Raw genomic sequence first — 17,885 nt, forward strand, 5'->3', positions numbered from 1 at the left:
CCAGAGTTGAGACTTAAATTAAACAGCCTGGCTGGCCGAGTGGTTAGCATATCCGCTCTCCAGCCAAAAGGCTGCAGGTTCGAATTCTGCCGTGGGCATGGATGTTTGTCTGTGGAAACACTAGTGGGGGCGGTCAGCGGTAGATGCCGTTGGTGTGGTTGTGGTCAGTTGGTAGATTGAATGGCAGAGACAGTTGTAGAGCAGGTGCCCTACTTTGATGAATCTTTAGACTCCCTGGAGGTGTCAAATAATAATAATAATACATGTGTGTGTAACACATGGGCCAATGTTATCCTATAGCCATGTTTCCATTAAGATTTTGCAATATACTAAGCATCTCCAAATTCATCTTCATCTTTGCCCACATCAGTTCCTTCACATCTGTAACTACAATATCTTCAGCTCAACGATAGATCTTTGAAAAGTGGTTTCTCAGTAGCTTAACTAAACTTATTAACCCATTAAACTTATCCTTCCATAGTCATTACTACTCAGAGGCAGTGCCAATTTCCTTGCACATTTTTGTAATACACAGGCAAATATTTCATATAATCCAATGGCCATATTTACAGTAATATTCTGTAGTACCTTAAGCATCTCCAAATAAAAAAAAAAATCTATCTTTATTCTTGCATTAGTCTTAAGTATCTCCATCTGGATGGCACATCTTTGCAAAGTGATTATTTAGTAACTCAACTATTTCATCTGTTTCTGTCACTTCCCCATCATCAGCACTAATTAATGTTATCTTTCCATATTTACTCTTCATTTTTATTTGCCAGTAGTAATAGAACTCTTTGGGATCTCTTTTTTGGACTGCTTGGCTAATTTCTTCTCATAATCTGATTTTATTATTATTATTATTATTACATGACACCTCCAAGGAGTCCAAAGATTCATTGAGGGAGGGCACTTACTGTACTGTTCTCAGTCTCCACCACTCAATCCACCAAGAGTGGATGCAACTACCAGCATCATCTACACCAATGCCATCTACTGTTCACCACCACTAGTATTTTTTACAGATAATCACAAACATCCATGCCCACAGCAGGATTTGAACCTGCATCTTTTTGGCTGGAGAGCAGATATGCTAACCATTCGGTCAACCGTTATCATGCTAATCACCCATCATGAATGTAATTTGTACTGTTTACTGACTTGCTGATCACCTTTATATATAATCTCCACAACTTTTTTCTCTTTCTGCTTAATGATACTACTGATTCATCTAACTCCTATCTGGTTTATAGTTCTGACCTGGATATATAGTCTGATACAACTTCTTTCAAATGCCTGCTGACCATTTCCATGTGCACTGCTAACCTTTTTCCCTTCAAGATTCTTGAATCATTGCACAGAATCAATGGAATAATGACCTCCCCTGTAGTTCCATACATATCCCTTCTTAAATGAAAACTACATGTTCTATGCAGTCTCTGAGGTCAAGACACCAAAAGGTGTTACACCTTATTACTAAAATACTCTGGATTTAGTAATAAGATGTGACACCTTTTTGGTTAGTTGTATGTGGGAATATGACTTCTGCATTACTTCAACCTTGGTATCATGTCTTTGTTTGGCTCCCATGATGAGACTCAATAAAGGTCGAAACCAGTCTGGATAGTGGCCCTTCCCATGATGCATAGCATTATACATGTCCATAAGGATATGTGCATTGCATTATGGGATACCAAGGCAATTGATATGAAGTCATTAGTCTCTATACAAGTAACCTAATCGTGAAGTGACTTCACATGTAAACTTTGATTCCTTACACTTGGATAAAAGGATGAAACCAAGATTATAATTTCTTGGCATCTTTAATTTATTCCATAATCCCAATATCATCTTTATAACTTTTCTCTGCAGCCTTTCCACATCTTCTTTATCCCTCTGAAACTCAGGAGACCAAAATCTGCACATGTCTTTCAAATCTTTCTGTCATATGTATGTCATTAGTATAAAGCATATTTATATGCTTTATACTAATGCCAGGAGTATCCGGAATAAGGGAGAGGAATTGGTGGCGCAGATAGCATCAGCCTGGCCAAAAATTATTGGGATCGCTGAGACGTGGTTGACAGAAGGAGATATAATAACAGGAATAGAAGTCGCTGGGTATAGCATTTTTCGTCAGGATAGGAGGGGAAAGCGTGGTGGTGGAGTACTGCTTATGATAAGTGATGACCTATGTCCTCTAAGAGTGGAGGCTTTGGAAGGAAGTGAGACAAATGATTTTGAGAGCATATGGTGTGAGGTAGAGGTAGGCAAGACGGGATATTTAGTGGGGTGTTGCTACAGACCCAGAAGCACGGAGGATGGGGACCAGGAGATGTTTAGACTAAGTTTGGCAAGTGCAAGAGGAATGATTGTTATTGGAGATTTTAACTACAGTAGTATAAATTGAAGAGAGGAAGATGCATGTAGCAATAGTGGAATGGAATTTCTAGAATTCTTGAGGGACAAATGTCTTAGGCAACATGTTACAGAGGGAACAAGAGGTTCAAGAGTTTTAGATTTGGTTATAGCATCAGAAGAGTTGATAATAACTGAGATGACATCTCTCCCACCAGTTGGAGAGAGTGACCATATGGTTTTGACTGGGAAAATGAATAGACATGCAGGAGTATCAAAGAGACGAGAACTTATGTGGAATTATAATGCAGGTGATTATAATAGTCTTAGACATCAACTTCGGGAAGTGTCATGGAGGGAGGAATTGGAAGGCCGGGATATCATTAGTGCGTGGGAAATTGTGAAAGAATATTTGTTAGCAGCAATGGTAAGTTGTATACCACGAGTGAAGATGAGGACACAATTTGGAGTAAAGCGGATGACAAACAATATTAAACAGGAATTGCATGTGAAAAAGAGGCTATGGAAGAGATATAAGGAGACAGGTGAAGAGAGGATGCGTGAAGAATATAAGACAAAGGCCAGAAGGGTGACTAGTGTGGTAAGGAAAGCGAAACTGGAATATGAGAGGAAATTGGCCCTAAGATCCAAAGAAAATCCTAGGGAATTTTTTAGCTATGTGGCCAGTAGGAGGAGAAATGACTGTGGAAGAATGATATTGTGGGATAAAAATGGGAATAGAGTGACTGATGCAGAGGACAGTGGAATTGTTCAATGACCATTTTATTGGAGTATTTCATCCTGGAGGAGTCAGTTTTAATGCTAGAGGGATAGGGCAGGTTCAAGGTTTAGAGGTACAGGAGGAGAATGTGTTTCAGATACTGAGAACTCTGAATGTCAATAAAGCTTTGGGACTGGATGGTATTTCACCATGAATTTTGAGAGAATGTGCTAGGGAACTGACAGTGTCTTTAACCTGGCTTTTCAATGAAAGTCTGGCTTCGGCAAAGGCGCCCAGGGAATGGAAGGAAGGTAAGATAGTGCCATTGCATAAGGGTGGTAACAGACTGGAAGTGTCTAATTATAGACCAGTCTGTGTGTCATCAGTAGTTGTTAAGATCTTGGAGAAAGTAGTATACAGCACTGGGCAGATGAGGGTAATGTCATCTTTGAGAGTCAATGGATTTGTGAAAGGGCGCTCTTGTTTTAGCAATATGCTAGCCTTTTATAATAAAGTTACAAGAACATTAGATAAGGGAAAGGCATACACTGCAATTTTCTTAGACTTAGCAAAGGCATTTGACAGGGTGCCACATGATAAGCTGATATTTAAGTTGCAACACATGGGTCTGGATGTCAGATTGGTCAACTGGATTCAGGATTGGCTGCCTGATAGGTATCAGAGAGTTGTGTATGGTGGAGCAGTTTCAAGGAGACAGAAGGTTATGTGGGGTCCCACAGGGCTCTGTACTAGGACCTATATTGTTTAACCTTTATATCAATGACATTGCCAGTGGATTGCAAGGGGATATTCAGTTGTTTGCGGATGATGCGAAGCTGGGAAGGATTATTAGTAATAGTGCAGATGTGGTAGCCCTGCAAGAGGATTTGAATAAGCTAGATAGATGGGCAAATGAATGGGGGTGTCAGTTTAATGCAGCAAAATGTAAGGTCTTGAGGTTTGGGAAACATCGATGGGGTGCTGCATACTCTATGGGAGGAGTTATACTGGAGGAAGTTGGGGAGACAAGAGATCTTGGGTTGATGATTGATAGAAACCTGAAGTTTAGGGGACATATTGCAAAGGTGGTGAAGGTAACACAGAGAATTGCTGCAATTATGAGAAGGACACTGACCTGCAGAGATAAGAGGGTTATCATTCCATTGTATAAGTCTCTGATCAGATCACACTTGGATTATTGTTCTCAGATTTGGTCCCCAGGATTTGAAGGGGATAAATTAACTGTGGAAAAGATACAAAGACAGATGACAAAGATGGTCTCAGGACTGTGCAAGGATAGCTATGAGAATTGGCTGAGGGAATGTGGACTGCAGAGTTTGGCGGATAGAAGAAGGAGAGGTGATATGATTGAGACTTTTAAACTATTGAGAGGTGGTTACAGGGTTGACACTGGGGAGTTATTTCACTTGGTTGAACAGCGGGAAGGAGTGATGACAAGAGGCCATCCCTGGAAGTTAGGAAAGGAAACTGTGAGCAAGAGGGTGAGGTGTGGTTTCTTTGCATGGAGGGTGGTTGAGCCGTGGAATGCATTGCCTGATAGAGTGGTGAGGGCAAGAACGGTCAATGAGTTTAAGGAGTGGTATGATAGACTTTGTGTTTCTTAGGGGGAACCTCCCCTCGATGAGTCTTGACAGACTTTATGTTCTTAGGAAGGACCTCCCACGATGAGTCTTTTGACCCCATGGAGGCCTGAATAATAATAATTATAATATATCAAGGCTTTGTAAAGAATCAAAATGACTTCCACATCCTTACATGTAAATGTTAATTGAACATTACGATTATCCTCCGAGTTGTATTTGCAATTTTTGGTATGTGATCTATGAAATTTAACTTTCTGTCCACCATATCAAAAACTGCAAATACAACTCAGAGGATAATCGTAATGCTGAAATAACATTCACATGGAATAGTTTATATTCCAGTCTCATATTCTCCAGTTTATGCAACATGTTTTCCTAATGGTATTCTATTAAATGCTGTAGCAATAGATACAGTGTCATAGTGTATCCATTCTCTTTAGAGAAGAGATACTCAGCCATATTATTATTATTATAAAATAAAAGCAATTTGATCAGACTTGACCTCTCTTTATTAAGTCTACGCTGTTCCATTCAAAGTATATCTTGTTTGTCAACCCATTTCGACATGCAAGTTCTTACCACCTTCTCAAAAATCATCATAACCAATCACAGATACTGATAGGTCAACAGTTAGCCACACCAGTATTTTTACCACTCTTGTGCAACAGAATTATCATAGCTCCGTAGCACAATTGGAAGAACGACAGTACATTATGCCATTCGATTGGAAAAGGCCTAAGTTTGATTCTCGTCATGATGGGATGAATCTTTATATGGACTTTTTCAATCGAAGGTGAGTTAGCTGATCTCATACGGAGGTAGCAGGGTTTTTCATCCCACATACAGACAAACCGGCCCTTCAGAACACCCACAATTTACAGACAAAAAATACTAGCTGTGGTGGTGGTGGCAGGCAGTAGATGGTGCTGATGTTAGTGATTGGTAGTAGAGGATCGCTGTAGTGGCAGAGACGGTGAGTTGTACAATAGGTGTCCTCCCGCGATAAGTTTCGGACTCCTTGGAGGTGTCACGAATAATAATAATAATTCTTTCCATTCCTGTGGGATCTTTCTTGAGCTGAGACTCAAATTACACAAACATGTCACAGGCCTAGCAGTTTGCCTGAACATACCTTGAGAATATGTGGTGATATTTCATCTGTCCCTATTGCCAAATTCTTATATAGGTTAAGTAACAGTCCTAGAACCTCCTTATGCATCTCTATTTCTTCATCCAGTGTAGTGGTAGCACTGTGTAGTTTGAAAAAATACTGCATTTTTTCAAAGCTTCCTATATACCCTGCTGATATCCTTTCCATTTAGTAACTGACGCTTAGTAACTTGCAGGCACAAACTTGACTTACTTGTCTGTTTGCTTACTTGGGAAATGGAGTAAAACCAGGTTTAAAATAGCTTGGTATCTTTAACATTTATTATACCCAAGGTAAAATACTTTTCTACATCTATCTCTCATCCTGGTATTTTTATTTAATAAGCTCTGTATTACTAAAATCTTGGTATTTCTAGCCTGGCTCCCACTGATGAGACCTTAATAAAGGTCGAAACCAGTCTGGGTAGTGGCCCCTTGCCTTTAATACATAGCATCATACATCTCCTCCAGGAGATGTGCTTTACATTAAGGGTAAATATTAAGAATAGTGATCAGAGCTTATCCACTTTTACCACGAGTTGCCTTGACTTGCACTACGTGTGGGATCACCTAGACTTGCAATACTTGCAGGCGTAAACTTGACTTACTTGTCTGTTTGCTTACTTCGGAAATGGAGTAAAACCAGGTTTAAAATAGTTTGGTATCTTTAACGTGTGTGTGTATATATATATATATATATATATATATATATATTACAGCATTTATATAGTATTTAGTTTAGTAGTTACTTGGCAGTAAGGAATGATGCCAGCTGCAATCACAAATGGCGCGTCATCAATTCCTCTGCTATTTAAGAACTCTATTATATGTAACATAATAAAGGACTTTGGGGCATGCAGTGCTTGCAGCATGTATGCATCCCGGGAGTTGGATATGTGGTGGGTGAGAGAAGGGGGTGTGCATATATGCACAAAATGTAGGCAATGGAAGGAATTCAATAAATTACATATTGCAATAACCGACCTAGTTGCTTGAGGGACGGGAAATGAATGTCGGGAGACGAGTAGTGTGATAGGAGAGAATGACGAGTGAAATACTAATATGAATGAGAAAATAAGAGTTGAGAGTGTGGAAGGCTTGAATGACTGTGAAGTTTTCAGAGATGGTCTTGATTGGGAGAATGAATGGTGAGTAAGAGTGATTAACTTGCAGAGAGGAATAGATGAGCTGAAAAAGGAGGTGGAATGCCTTGCGAACGAGATGAAAAGTATGAAAGATGAGATTAGGAGAATGGAAGAGATGAATGCAAGGCGAATCAGAGTAGGATGAGTGGGGGTTTTGGGAATGACAGAAGAGGAGAGAATAGAAACAGTAGAAAAGGGGAGAGTGGAAACAGTCAGAGAGAGAGAGGAAATGAGAAGAATGCAAGGGAGTGCTGGAACCAGGGATAGAGTGATGCCAGAACAGCAGCTAAATAGGGGAACACAGAGAAAAAGGGTTAGAGGAGAGAGAAAGAGGGATGCAGGTGAGCAATCAAGGAACAGAGTGGCAAGAGGGGTGATATATGGAGATTCGATGATCTGTGGTGTGCAAGATAGGACACCAAAGGAGTGTTTGCCTGGAGGGACGATAGAAAGTGTGGCTATGGCAATTAAGAGGGGTGAAAGGATGGATGAAATGATTGTGCTGGTGGGCATGAATGACTTGAGAACACTATTAAATCGGGTGGCAAGAGATCTGAGATTCTTGCTCGAAGTTGTGCAAGAGAAAATGCAGAGAGGAAAGATTGTGTGTGTTGCCTACATATGAGCTGAGCAGAAGAGCAGTAATAGTGAATAGCATAATAGCCAGAATGTGTCAGAAGAGAGGATGGGAATATGTAAATCCTTGGAGGGCATTTGATGACAGAAGAGAACTGTATGCAAGAGACCGCTTGCATTTGAATGAGGAAGGATAAAGGTATCTGGAGAGATTGCTGTTTTCTGAATGAGTCAGTGTGTCAATGCAGGGAAACTAGAATTCCTGGGATGACATCAGGTAACACTGAGTCCAGTGGGGTCGAGAGGGGATAATGATAGGTATAGAAGCAGTGACATTTTTATGCTTTATACTAATGCCAGGAGTATCCAAAATAAGGGAGAGGAATTGGTAGTTCTGATAGCATCAGCCTGGCCAAAGATTATTGGGATCTCTGAGAAATGGTTGACGGAGGATGATATAATAACAGGAATTGAAGTAGCAGAGTACAGCATTTTTCAGCAGGATAGGAAAGGGAAATATGGTGGTGGAGTACTGCTTATGATAAATGATGACTTATGTACTCTAAGAGGGGAGACTTTGGAAGGCAGTGACACTAATCAATAATAATAAAGTGACACAGAGGGTAGGGACCAGGAGATGTTAGGCAGTTGAGCTTGGCAAGTGCAAGAAGAATGATTATTATGGGAGATTTTACTACAGCAGTATAAGCTGGGAAGAGGAAAATGCATGTAGTAATAAAGGGAGGGAATTTCTAGAATTCTTGAGGGACAAATGTCTTAGGCAACATGTCATAGAGGGAACAAGAGGCTCAAGAGTATTGGATTTGGTGATAGCATCAGAAGAGCTGATAATAAGTGAGATGACATCTCTCCCACCAGTTGGAGAGAGTGACCATGTGGTTTTGACTAGGAAGATGAACAGACATGCAGGTTTATCAAAGAAAAGGGAACGTATGTGGAATTATAAGGCAGGTGATTATAATAGTCTTAGGTATCAACTACGGGCAGTTCCATGGAGGGGAATTTGAAGGCCAGGATATCACTAGTGCTTGGGAAATTGTGAAGGAATATTTGTTAACAGCAGTTGTAAGCTGTATTCCATGATTGAAGAAGTGGACACAATTTGGTGTAAAGTGGATGACAAACAATAGCAAACAGGAACTGCAGTTGAAAAAGAGATTATGGAAGAGATATAACAAGAGGGGTGGAGGGCAGATACATGAAGAGTATAAGACGCAGGCCAGGAGAGTGACTAGTATGGTGAGGAAGGCAAAACTGGAATATGAGAAGAGATTGGCACTAAGATCCAAAGAAAATCCTAGAGAATTTTTCAGCTATGTGGTCAGTAGGAGGAGTAATGATTGTGTAAGAATGACATCAAGGGATAAAAATGGGAATAGAGTGACTGATGCAGAGAACATAGTAGAGTTGTTCAATGAGCACTTTAATGGAGTATTTTCCTGGAGAAGAGGGTTTTAATAAGGTGGGTTTAGAGGTGCAAGAGGAGAGTGTGTTCCAAATACTGAGTACTTTGATTATCAGTAAAGAGGTGGAACTGGATGGTATTTCACCACGGGTTTTGAGAGAATGTGCTAAGAACTGACAGCTCCATTGACCTGGATCTTCAATAAAAGTCTGGCTGCAGGGAAAGTAACCAATGAATGGAAGGAAGGAAGGTAAGATAGTGCCGCTGCACAAGGGCGGTAGCAGACTAGAAGTGTCTAATTATAGCCCAGTTTGTGTGTCATCAGTAGTTGTTAAGGTCCTGGAGAAATTAGTGAGGGACTATATACAGCATTGGATAGATGAGTACAATGTTATCTGTGAGAATCAATATGGGTTTGTTAAGGGGTGCTCTTCTTTAGTAATACGACTGCTTTTTATAATAAAGTGACAAGAGCAGTTGACGAGGGAAAGGCATATACTGCCATTTTTTTTGGCTTTTTCAAAGGTGTTTTATAGGGTACCACATGATAAGCTGATATTTAAGTTGCAGCACATTGGTTTAAATGTCAGGTTAGTCAAATGGATTCAGGATTAGCTGTCTGATAGGTATCAGAGAGTAGTGTATTAAGGGGACAATATCAAGGAGGCAGAAGGTTACAAGTGGGATTCCACAGGGCTCGGTACTGGGACCTGTATTGTTCGACCTTCATATCGATGACACTGTCAATGGATTGCAAGGTGATATTCAGTTGTTTGCAGATGATGTGAAGCTTGGAAGGGTTATCAGTAATAGTGCAGATGTGGCAGCCCTGCGAGAAGAGTTGAATAAACTAGACATTGGTTTAATATATAATACAGGTGGGCAAATGAATAGGGGTGTAAAATGTAAAGTCTTGAAGTTTGGGATCCATCGATGGGAGGATGCATACTCGATTGGAGGAGCTATACTGGAGGAAGTAGGGGAGATGAGATCTGGGGGTGATGATTGATAGAAAATGGAAATTCAGGGAGCATATTGCAAAGGTGGTGAAGGTAACCCAAAGGATTGCTGCAATAGTGAGAAGGACGCTGACCTGCAGTAATAAAAAAGTTAATATTCTGTTGTATAAGACCCTGATCAGACTACACTTAGACTATTGTTCTTAAATTTATTCCCCAGGATTCGAAGGGGATAAATTAACTGTGGAAAGGGTACAGAGGTGGATAAGAAAGATGGTTTCAGGACTATACAATGTTAGTTATGAGGATCAGCTGAAGGAATATGGACTGCAGAGTTTGGTGGATAGAAGAAGGAGAGGTGATATGATCGAGACTTTTAAACTGTTGAGAGGCAGTTACAGGGTAAACATTGGAGAGTTCTTTCGCTTGTTGGAATTGCAGGAAGGAGCAATGACAAGGGGCCATCCCTGGCCTGGAAGTTTTGAAAGGAAGCTGTAAGCAAGAGGGTGAGGAGTGGTTTCTTTGTATGGAGGATGGTTGAACCATGGAATGCATTGCCTGAGAGAGTGGTTAGAGCAAGAATGGTCAATGAGTTCAAGGGGTGGTATGATAGACTTTGTGTTTCCTAAGAAGGACCTCTCACAATGAGTCTTTTGACTCCATGGAGGCCTGAATAATAATAATAATAATATACCAAAGTATGAGTGATTGGCTCTGTTTCACATAAAAATGCAATCTCTTTCATAAAAATGAAATCAATAAAAACTAAGCTAATCTGTAACCCTTCAGTAAATGTTAATTTGCAAATTAGGTATAGAGTAATTCTTGTAGAGAGGCTTATACGCTGGTTAAACATGATAACTAATAATTAAGGAATTGACAGCGTACACTAGAAATATAAATTAAATAAACTTTAATATATACTTTCCGATATTTCGGCAAACGTGTCGTTGCCATCTTCTTGGGAACTTAATACAGAGACAAGTGCACACAAGTACTACATAACAGCAAATGAGATCCGACATATCAACAAGTTTGAAAAATTAATAAAGAATTCGGCGTCCAAACCTAAACTACAAACCAACACTGTAGTTAGCCTTTCTTCAGTTATCTTGAAGCCTTAAGCACTCAACACTCTGTCACGTGGTCACAACTTCGCCATTGCTCCTAAGAAATTATCGGCCAAGGAATTAATGATCCAAATTGAACGCGGGATTCGCCACCTTCCAAACCACATCGCCAACAATATTAGAGTGGATGTAGCCTGTGTTCTCACAAAAGCAAAACCTCCAAAATCCAACATATCCATTAGTGAATACAAGTCACTACAAGAATTGAAGAAAAACAAAGAAATAGTGATCACCAAAGCGGATAAGGGGAACACCACTGTGGTACTCAATCTTAATGACTACACAGGTAAGCTCAAGGCTTTACTATTAGATCGATCCACTTACCTCCCTATTGAATACAATCCCACCAACTCTCCAATTAGAAAACTCCATAGGCTCCTTAAGAAGGTCACTTCTTGGCCTGTGGAGATTACCAACAGACTGAAACCATATAACTCTAGACCCCCCCCACATATATGGGCTCCCAAAAATACATAAAGAAAATGTGCCATTACATCCCATAGTGGATCGCATTGATTCTCCCACTTACAAACTTACAAAAAAGCTCAGCCCACTTCAAAGCCAGTATAGAAAACTTTACACTCCAACATAATGACATAATGGTCAGTTTTGATGTCTCCTCCTTATTCACAAATGTCCCCCTCAAAGAAACCTTAGAGTAGTGGAAGCAGAGTTAAGTTTGAACTTTTTACACAAAAGCTGCTCTCAGTGGGCACTGTTCCAAACAAAGCTAAATTTCCTCCCGATATCTCAGCCCTATTTCAGTTTACAATGAACTCAGGCTATTTCGTTTGGCAGGAAAAATTCTATAAACAGATAGAGGGGACAGCCATGGGTTCACCACTTTCCCCACCCTTGGCCAACTTCTTTATGGAGACTTTTGAAGAGAAAGCCTTAAACTCAGCCCCACAAAAACCTACCATATGGCTTCGCTACATTGACGATGTGTTCGCTATTTGGCCACATGGCCCGGATTCACTCCTCTCCTTCCTAACACATAAAAACAATCAACACTTTGAATCAAGTTCACCCTGGAAAAAGAGGAAAACAATAACCTCCCCTTCCTAGACACACTAGTCACCCACCAACCTGATGGAACTTTGGTTTTCTCAGTTTATAGAAAAACCACCCATACAGGCAGATACATTCACCAACAATCCCATCACCCCCCCTCACAACAATATGGAGTTATTAAGACACTATTGAACAGGGCAAAAATAATCTGTTCAAATGATCAAGCCCTAACCACTGAAATCACATCCGTGACACTTTCTCAGCCAATGGCTACCCCCCCCCCAAAAAAAAGAATCCAAAAATACTTAAACCAGTTATCCACAACCCACCTTTCCCTCCACTTCACAAAAAAGATTACTCTAAATCCATCACCATTCCTTAAGTCCGAGGCACCTAGGAAAAAATCAACAAAATCTTAAAAAACATGACTTGACCACTTGTTACAGACCACATAGAAAATTGGCATCCCTTATCCCCTCCACTAAAGACCAACCACTTCCTCTAGACCTACCTGGTGTATACCAAGTCCCTTGCAGCTATAAATTGTCCTACTTTGGCCAAACAGGCAGGACAGCAAATATCAGAATCTCAGAACACAAGGATTACATCCGATTTCACCAGTACAGCCACTCTGGGCTTGCAGACCACGTTCTGGATACTTGCCACGGAATAAGATGGAAGAAAGCCACAATAATGCACTGCAGCAAGTTCAAATATGAAAGACTATTCATGGAATCAGCCTCAGCCCTTAGGAACATGCCAAACCTCAACAAATTTGGATGCATGAGACTGCCCCAAATTTGGGAAACATTTATCAGAAGAACTTCAGCCCAAAGGCCAAGAACTACCAATTTTACCTGCCAGGGGCACCATCAGGACTTTAGGAAAACGTTAGCTTCCTAGCTTCGGTTCTCATTTGCTGTTATGTAGTACTTGTGTGCACTTGTCTTTGTATTAAGTTCCCAAGAAGATGGCAATGTGACGTTTGCCAAAATATCGGAAAGTATATATTAAAGTTTATTTAATTTATATTTCTAGTGTACGCTGTCAATTCCTTAATTATTAGTTATTAGGTATAGAGTAATAATCCAAAACATATTTTAACAAAAGATGAAGTTAAGTATAATAAGCAAACATCTGGAAATAAATTGCTTGATATGTTTTCAAAACAGCTAAATATTTTTTTATTAATAATATGATTGAATAAAATGATATTGACTGCACATACTCTGTAAGACTGTTTCAGTCCACCATTATCAGCAATATTTTCTCCTTGAGTCATTTTGCCATTCACCTAGAAAAAAGGCATAATTCATTAAATGGTTTTTGAAATATACATGAAGGAATATCTCTTTAATACAATATGTAAAATTACTGTATGACATAGACAAGGCTAGATTTAAGGTGTTCGAGGCCCACAAGACCTGTGGTAGCGATATTTGCATCCATATCACTAGATAGCCTGAAGAAAATGTTCTAAGTTCAAATCTTGTCACCAACTATAGGAACTTTTTTAATCCTTTCTTTGACTGGTACCCAAGTTCATTAATCTCTGGCATAGGAAAGCTGGTTTTTGGTCCTAGACCCCTGGGATTTTCATCCCCTAAACTCAAGAAAATTGACTGTAGCACTCACACTACTTTAGATAATAAATATATATTGTGTTAGGATTAGGGACCACAAGATGGCAATATTTGTCTTCCATCTCTTAACTGAATGCCATTTATAATTAGTGATAGTCTTAAGGCAGCTATCTCTTAATGGCTACCGGTGGAGATTGAACTGCCCCTTCATGTGTTGGCAGTGCTCCTGAGCTATTTTAAGAGCCCCCCCCCCCCACCTCTACTGAATAAATTTCAGATAATCTGTACTAAGGCAGAGAGACCCTTTTAATGTCAGGTCCTAAGGTGTGTGTGTAGTTTGTCTGGCTTATGCATAAATCCTGCCCTGGACACAGAAATTATCTGGATATTAATTACAATAAGAGCAACAGAATTCTTGAAAGTCATCTTTTCCTAAAATTACTTTGAAGCAAATCTGGAATAAAATAAAATATGAGAGGCTGAAATGTGAAATAAGGTATTATAGGAATAACTGAAATGAAATGAAATGAAGAGTATAAGTGATTGAATAGCAGAAATGCAAGACACATAGCAGGAGACACATAGCTAATTCTCTGCCTAGAAGTTGCTTCTACACTACTTAAAGCCAAGCTTCCTCCTTCCAACATATCTCCTTCTGAAAAGAAAATGCTACATTCCTTAAGAAGCAACAGTCATCTTGTTATCACTAAAGCAGACAAAGGAAAAGCAAAAGTAATTATGGATTCTTCAAACTACAAAAGAAAAATTTCTCTTTTACTTTGAGATTGTTCAACATACCAAGAACTTGATCATGAACCCATTAACAGGCAAATGAAGAAATTAAATTCCCTTCTAGATGAGGTGATAAGTTTAGATGTAGACATGACAGAAAAGTTAGAAACACATTTTGCAAGACCTCCTAGATTTTATGGTCTACCTAAAATTCAAAAGACAGACATTCCTCTCCATCCTATAGTTGACTGTATTGATTCACCTACTTATCGCATAGCCAAATATTTAGTGAAATTTATTGAAATCACATATAGGCAAATCACGTTCTTTTTTGAAAAACTCTTCGGATTTCTTAAATAAATTAAAAAATATCTCATTACAATCTACTGATCTTATGGTGAGCTTCAATGTAGAATTTCTATATACTAATGTACCTCTCAAAGAGACTTTACAATTATTTGCTGACATCTTCCCACAAGATATCATAATATTATTCGATTTCGTGATGCACTCTGGATATTTCTTGTTTCAAAACAAATTCTACAACCAAGTGGAAGGAATGGCCATGGGAAGTCCACGTTCACCTGCTTTAGCCAACTTTTATTTGGAACATCTAGAAGACATCCTATTTTCATCTATATTCCCTCAACCAACCTTTTGGGTGAGATATATAGACGACATCTTTTCAGTGTGGCCTCACAACAGAGATTCCTTAATTTCCTTTTTAGAAAAAATTAATTCCTTACATCCTCGTAATAAGTTTACCCTGGAGATTGAAAAAGACAAGTTATCCTTTTTAGACATCCTCCTCATCTGCTCACCTTCAGGTATTCTGACAACAACAGTTTACAGAAAACCCACTTTTACTGGACATTACATTCTCAAACAATCTGATGATCATCCTTATCAAAAAACAAGAATCATAAAATGTTTAATTCAACGAGCTAGAACTAATTGCTCAACTCCCCATGAATTACAGAAAGAACTTTCAACTATTAAACATCACATGAAATTAAATGGCTTCTCCAAAAAAACTACACAACATCTGTTCGATTCCTACAGTCCAATCCAGAACAACAAAGAATCAATACATTGAATTCCAATTCCATATATTTCTGAGATTTCAGAACCAATTTCAAGAATTCTGAAGAAATATGATTTAACAGCCACTTATATACCTATTAACAAAATATCCACCTATTTCTACTCTTCTAAAGATAAACGCTCAACTATGTCTCTGCCTGGTGTTTTGTAACTGCAATCTGTCGTACTTTGGACAAACCAGACACTCTATAGAAAAAAGAATATAAGAACATCAATCATACATTCTTCACAACAAATCCGATAAGTCTGGATTGGTGCAGCATGAGATAGAGATATGCCACGACATTCTCTGGTCCAAGAGTCGCCTTTTACACAGATGTCGCTTATTCAAAGAAAGTGCTGAGGCCTTACTTCAACGCCCTAACTTAAATCGAAATGACTGTATACTATTATTATTATTACCGCAAAACCTCATGGAGTCAAAGACTCATCTGGGAGAGGTCCTTTTATTACACATACATCTCATCATACCGTGTCTTAAACACGCTCAAACTCCTTGCAGACACCACACTCTCAGGCAAGGCATTCCAATCATTCACAACTCTGCACGAAAAAAACCTGCCTCTCATTTCCCTACTCACACCCTCTTTATACAGTTTCCAGGAATGACCTCTGGTTTTCCACTGATCTCCCACTATTCTCTGTAGAACTTCTCCACCATTGATCTTATAACAACCCATTACCAACTTGTAGGTCTCTATCATATCTCCCCTCTTCCTCCTCTCCACCAGACTCTGCAAATTACATCTTCTCAATCTTTCCTCATACTTGACATTCGAGAAGTCAGAAACTACCTTAGTCAGTTGTCTTTGGACCTTTTCCAACATCTCTTCCTTCTGAAAACACGGTGACCAAATCTGGGCACAATAGTCCATGTGTGTGGCCTTATCAAAGCCTTATACAATGGAACAAGAATCTCCCTACTTCAGTCAGTGTCCTCCGCATCATTCCCAGAAGCCTTTGTGTTGTCTTCACAATTTTGGCGATGTGTCCCCTGAATTTTAGATCCTTATCCACTATCACCCCCAGATCTCTTATTTCCTCTACCTCCAACAATATATTCTCACCAAGCATAAATTCTGCATCCCATCTTTGTTTTCCAAATTTTAAAACCTTACATTTTGCAACATTGAATTCACATCCCCATTTCCATGCCCAATCACTCATATTCAAGTCTTCTTGCAAGGCCACAACATCCTCACTACTCTTTATGGTTCGTCCCAACTTTGCATCATCTGCAAACAACCGAACATCTCCATCCAAATCTTTGCCAATATCATTAATATACAAGTCAAATAGTAATGGCCCTAAAACAGACCCCTGAGGCACTCCACTAGTGACTTTCCTTTTCCTGGATATCACACCCCCATACATAACTTGTTGATACCTATCAGATAGCCAGTCTCCAATCCAATGCACTAATCTAATATTCAATCCCATCTGCTCTAGTTTGACTGTCAACATATCATGAGGTACTCTATCAAAAGCTTTTGCAAAATCCAAGTATATTACTATGTATCCTTCTCCTCTGTCCAAGGAAGCAGTCACTTTATTGTAATAAGTAAGCAGATTACTAAAACATGACCTCCCTTTAGCAAATCCATCAAAGATTATACCATTGTTGTCAACCCAACTCTCGATCCTCGTTCTCACAAGCTTCTCCAACAACTTAACCACAACACCGGACCCAGAGATAGGCATATAGTTTGATGCTTGAGTTCAATCACCTCCTTTATAAAGTGGCACAATCTTGCTCTCTTTCCACTCTTTAGGAACTTGACCAAGTGCAAGACTTGTATTAAAAAAATATGTCAAGGCAGGTGTCAACTCTCTGGCACATTCCTTCAGAATGTGCGGTGATATATTCTCAAGACCCACAGCCTTATTTACATCTAGTTTACTCAACTCTCCAAACACCTCTTGCTCACTTACAGTCAGTTCTCTGCTCTCAATCTCTCCAGGAAGTCACATTCACAAGATTGAAAGATCTTTATGAACTGCTCATTAAGTATCTCCACCACACATTCTGCAACAGCTGTCTTTATACCATTTTCTCCAATCAATGTCATCCTTCCATAATCATTCTTTCTTTTGCTGGCTACATATCGAAAGAACTCCCTAGGATTCTTTTTGGCTTCATTAGCTAACTGCTGTTCATACCTCTCTTTAGCTACTCTCACCAACCAAGTCACCTTCCATGCCTGGTCTTTGTAGACTTCATGAAATTGGTTATTTCCACTTCTCTTATGCCTCCACAATGCCCTTTTTCTCTGTATCGCATGCTTAATTTCTTTATTCATCCATCTCACACCTACCTTATATAACCTTCGCACCCTTGGAATACATTTAGACATTGCATCTACTAGATAGTTTTTGAAAATCCC

General features: G+C 39.4%; 1 protein-coding gene across 1 annotated transcript in view; it reads right to left on the reverse strand.

Annotated features, from left to right (window-relative positions):
- Nep1 (M13 family metallopeptidase neprilysin 1) overlaps window positions 1-17,885 on the reverse strand; it is a 275,024-nt gene that overhangs the window by 47,444 nt on the left and 209,695 nt on the right. The window contains exon 15 of the mRNA XM_090394673.1: window positions 13,311-13,376. Coding sequence (XP_090250799.1) covers window positions 13,311-13,376 — 66 coding nt within the window. The remainder of the gene's footprint in view (window positions 1-13,310; window positions 13,377-17,885) is intronic.

This window comes from Typopeltis vanoorti, chromosome 6 (assembly GCF_054136105.1).
Source record: "Typopeltis vanoorti isolate ZY-2024b chromosome 6, IOZ_Tvanoo_1.0, whole genome shotgun sequence".
Lineage (NCBI taxonomy): Eukaryota > Metazoa > Arthropoda > Arachnida > Uropygi > Thelyphonidae > Typopeltis > Typopeltis vanoorti.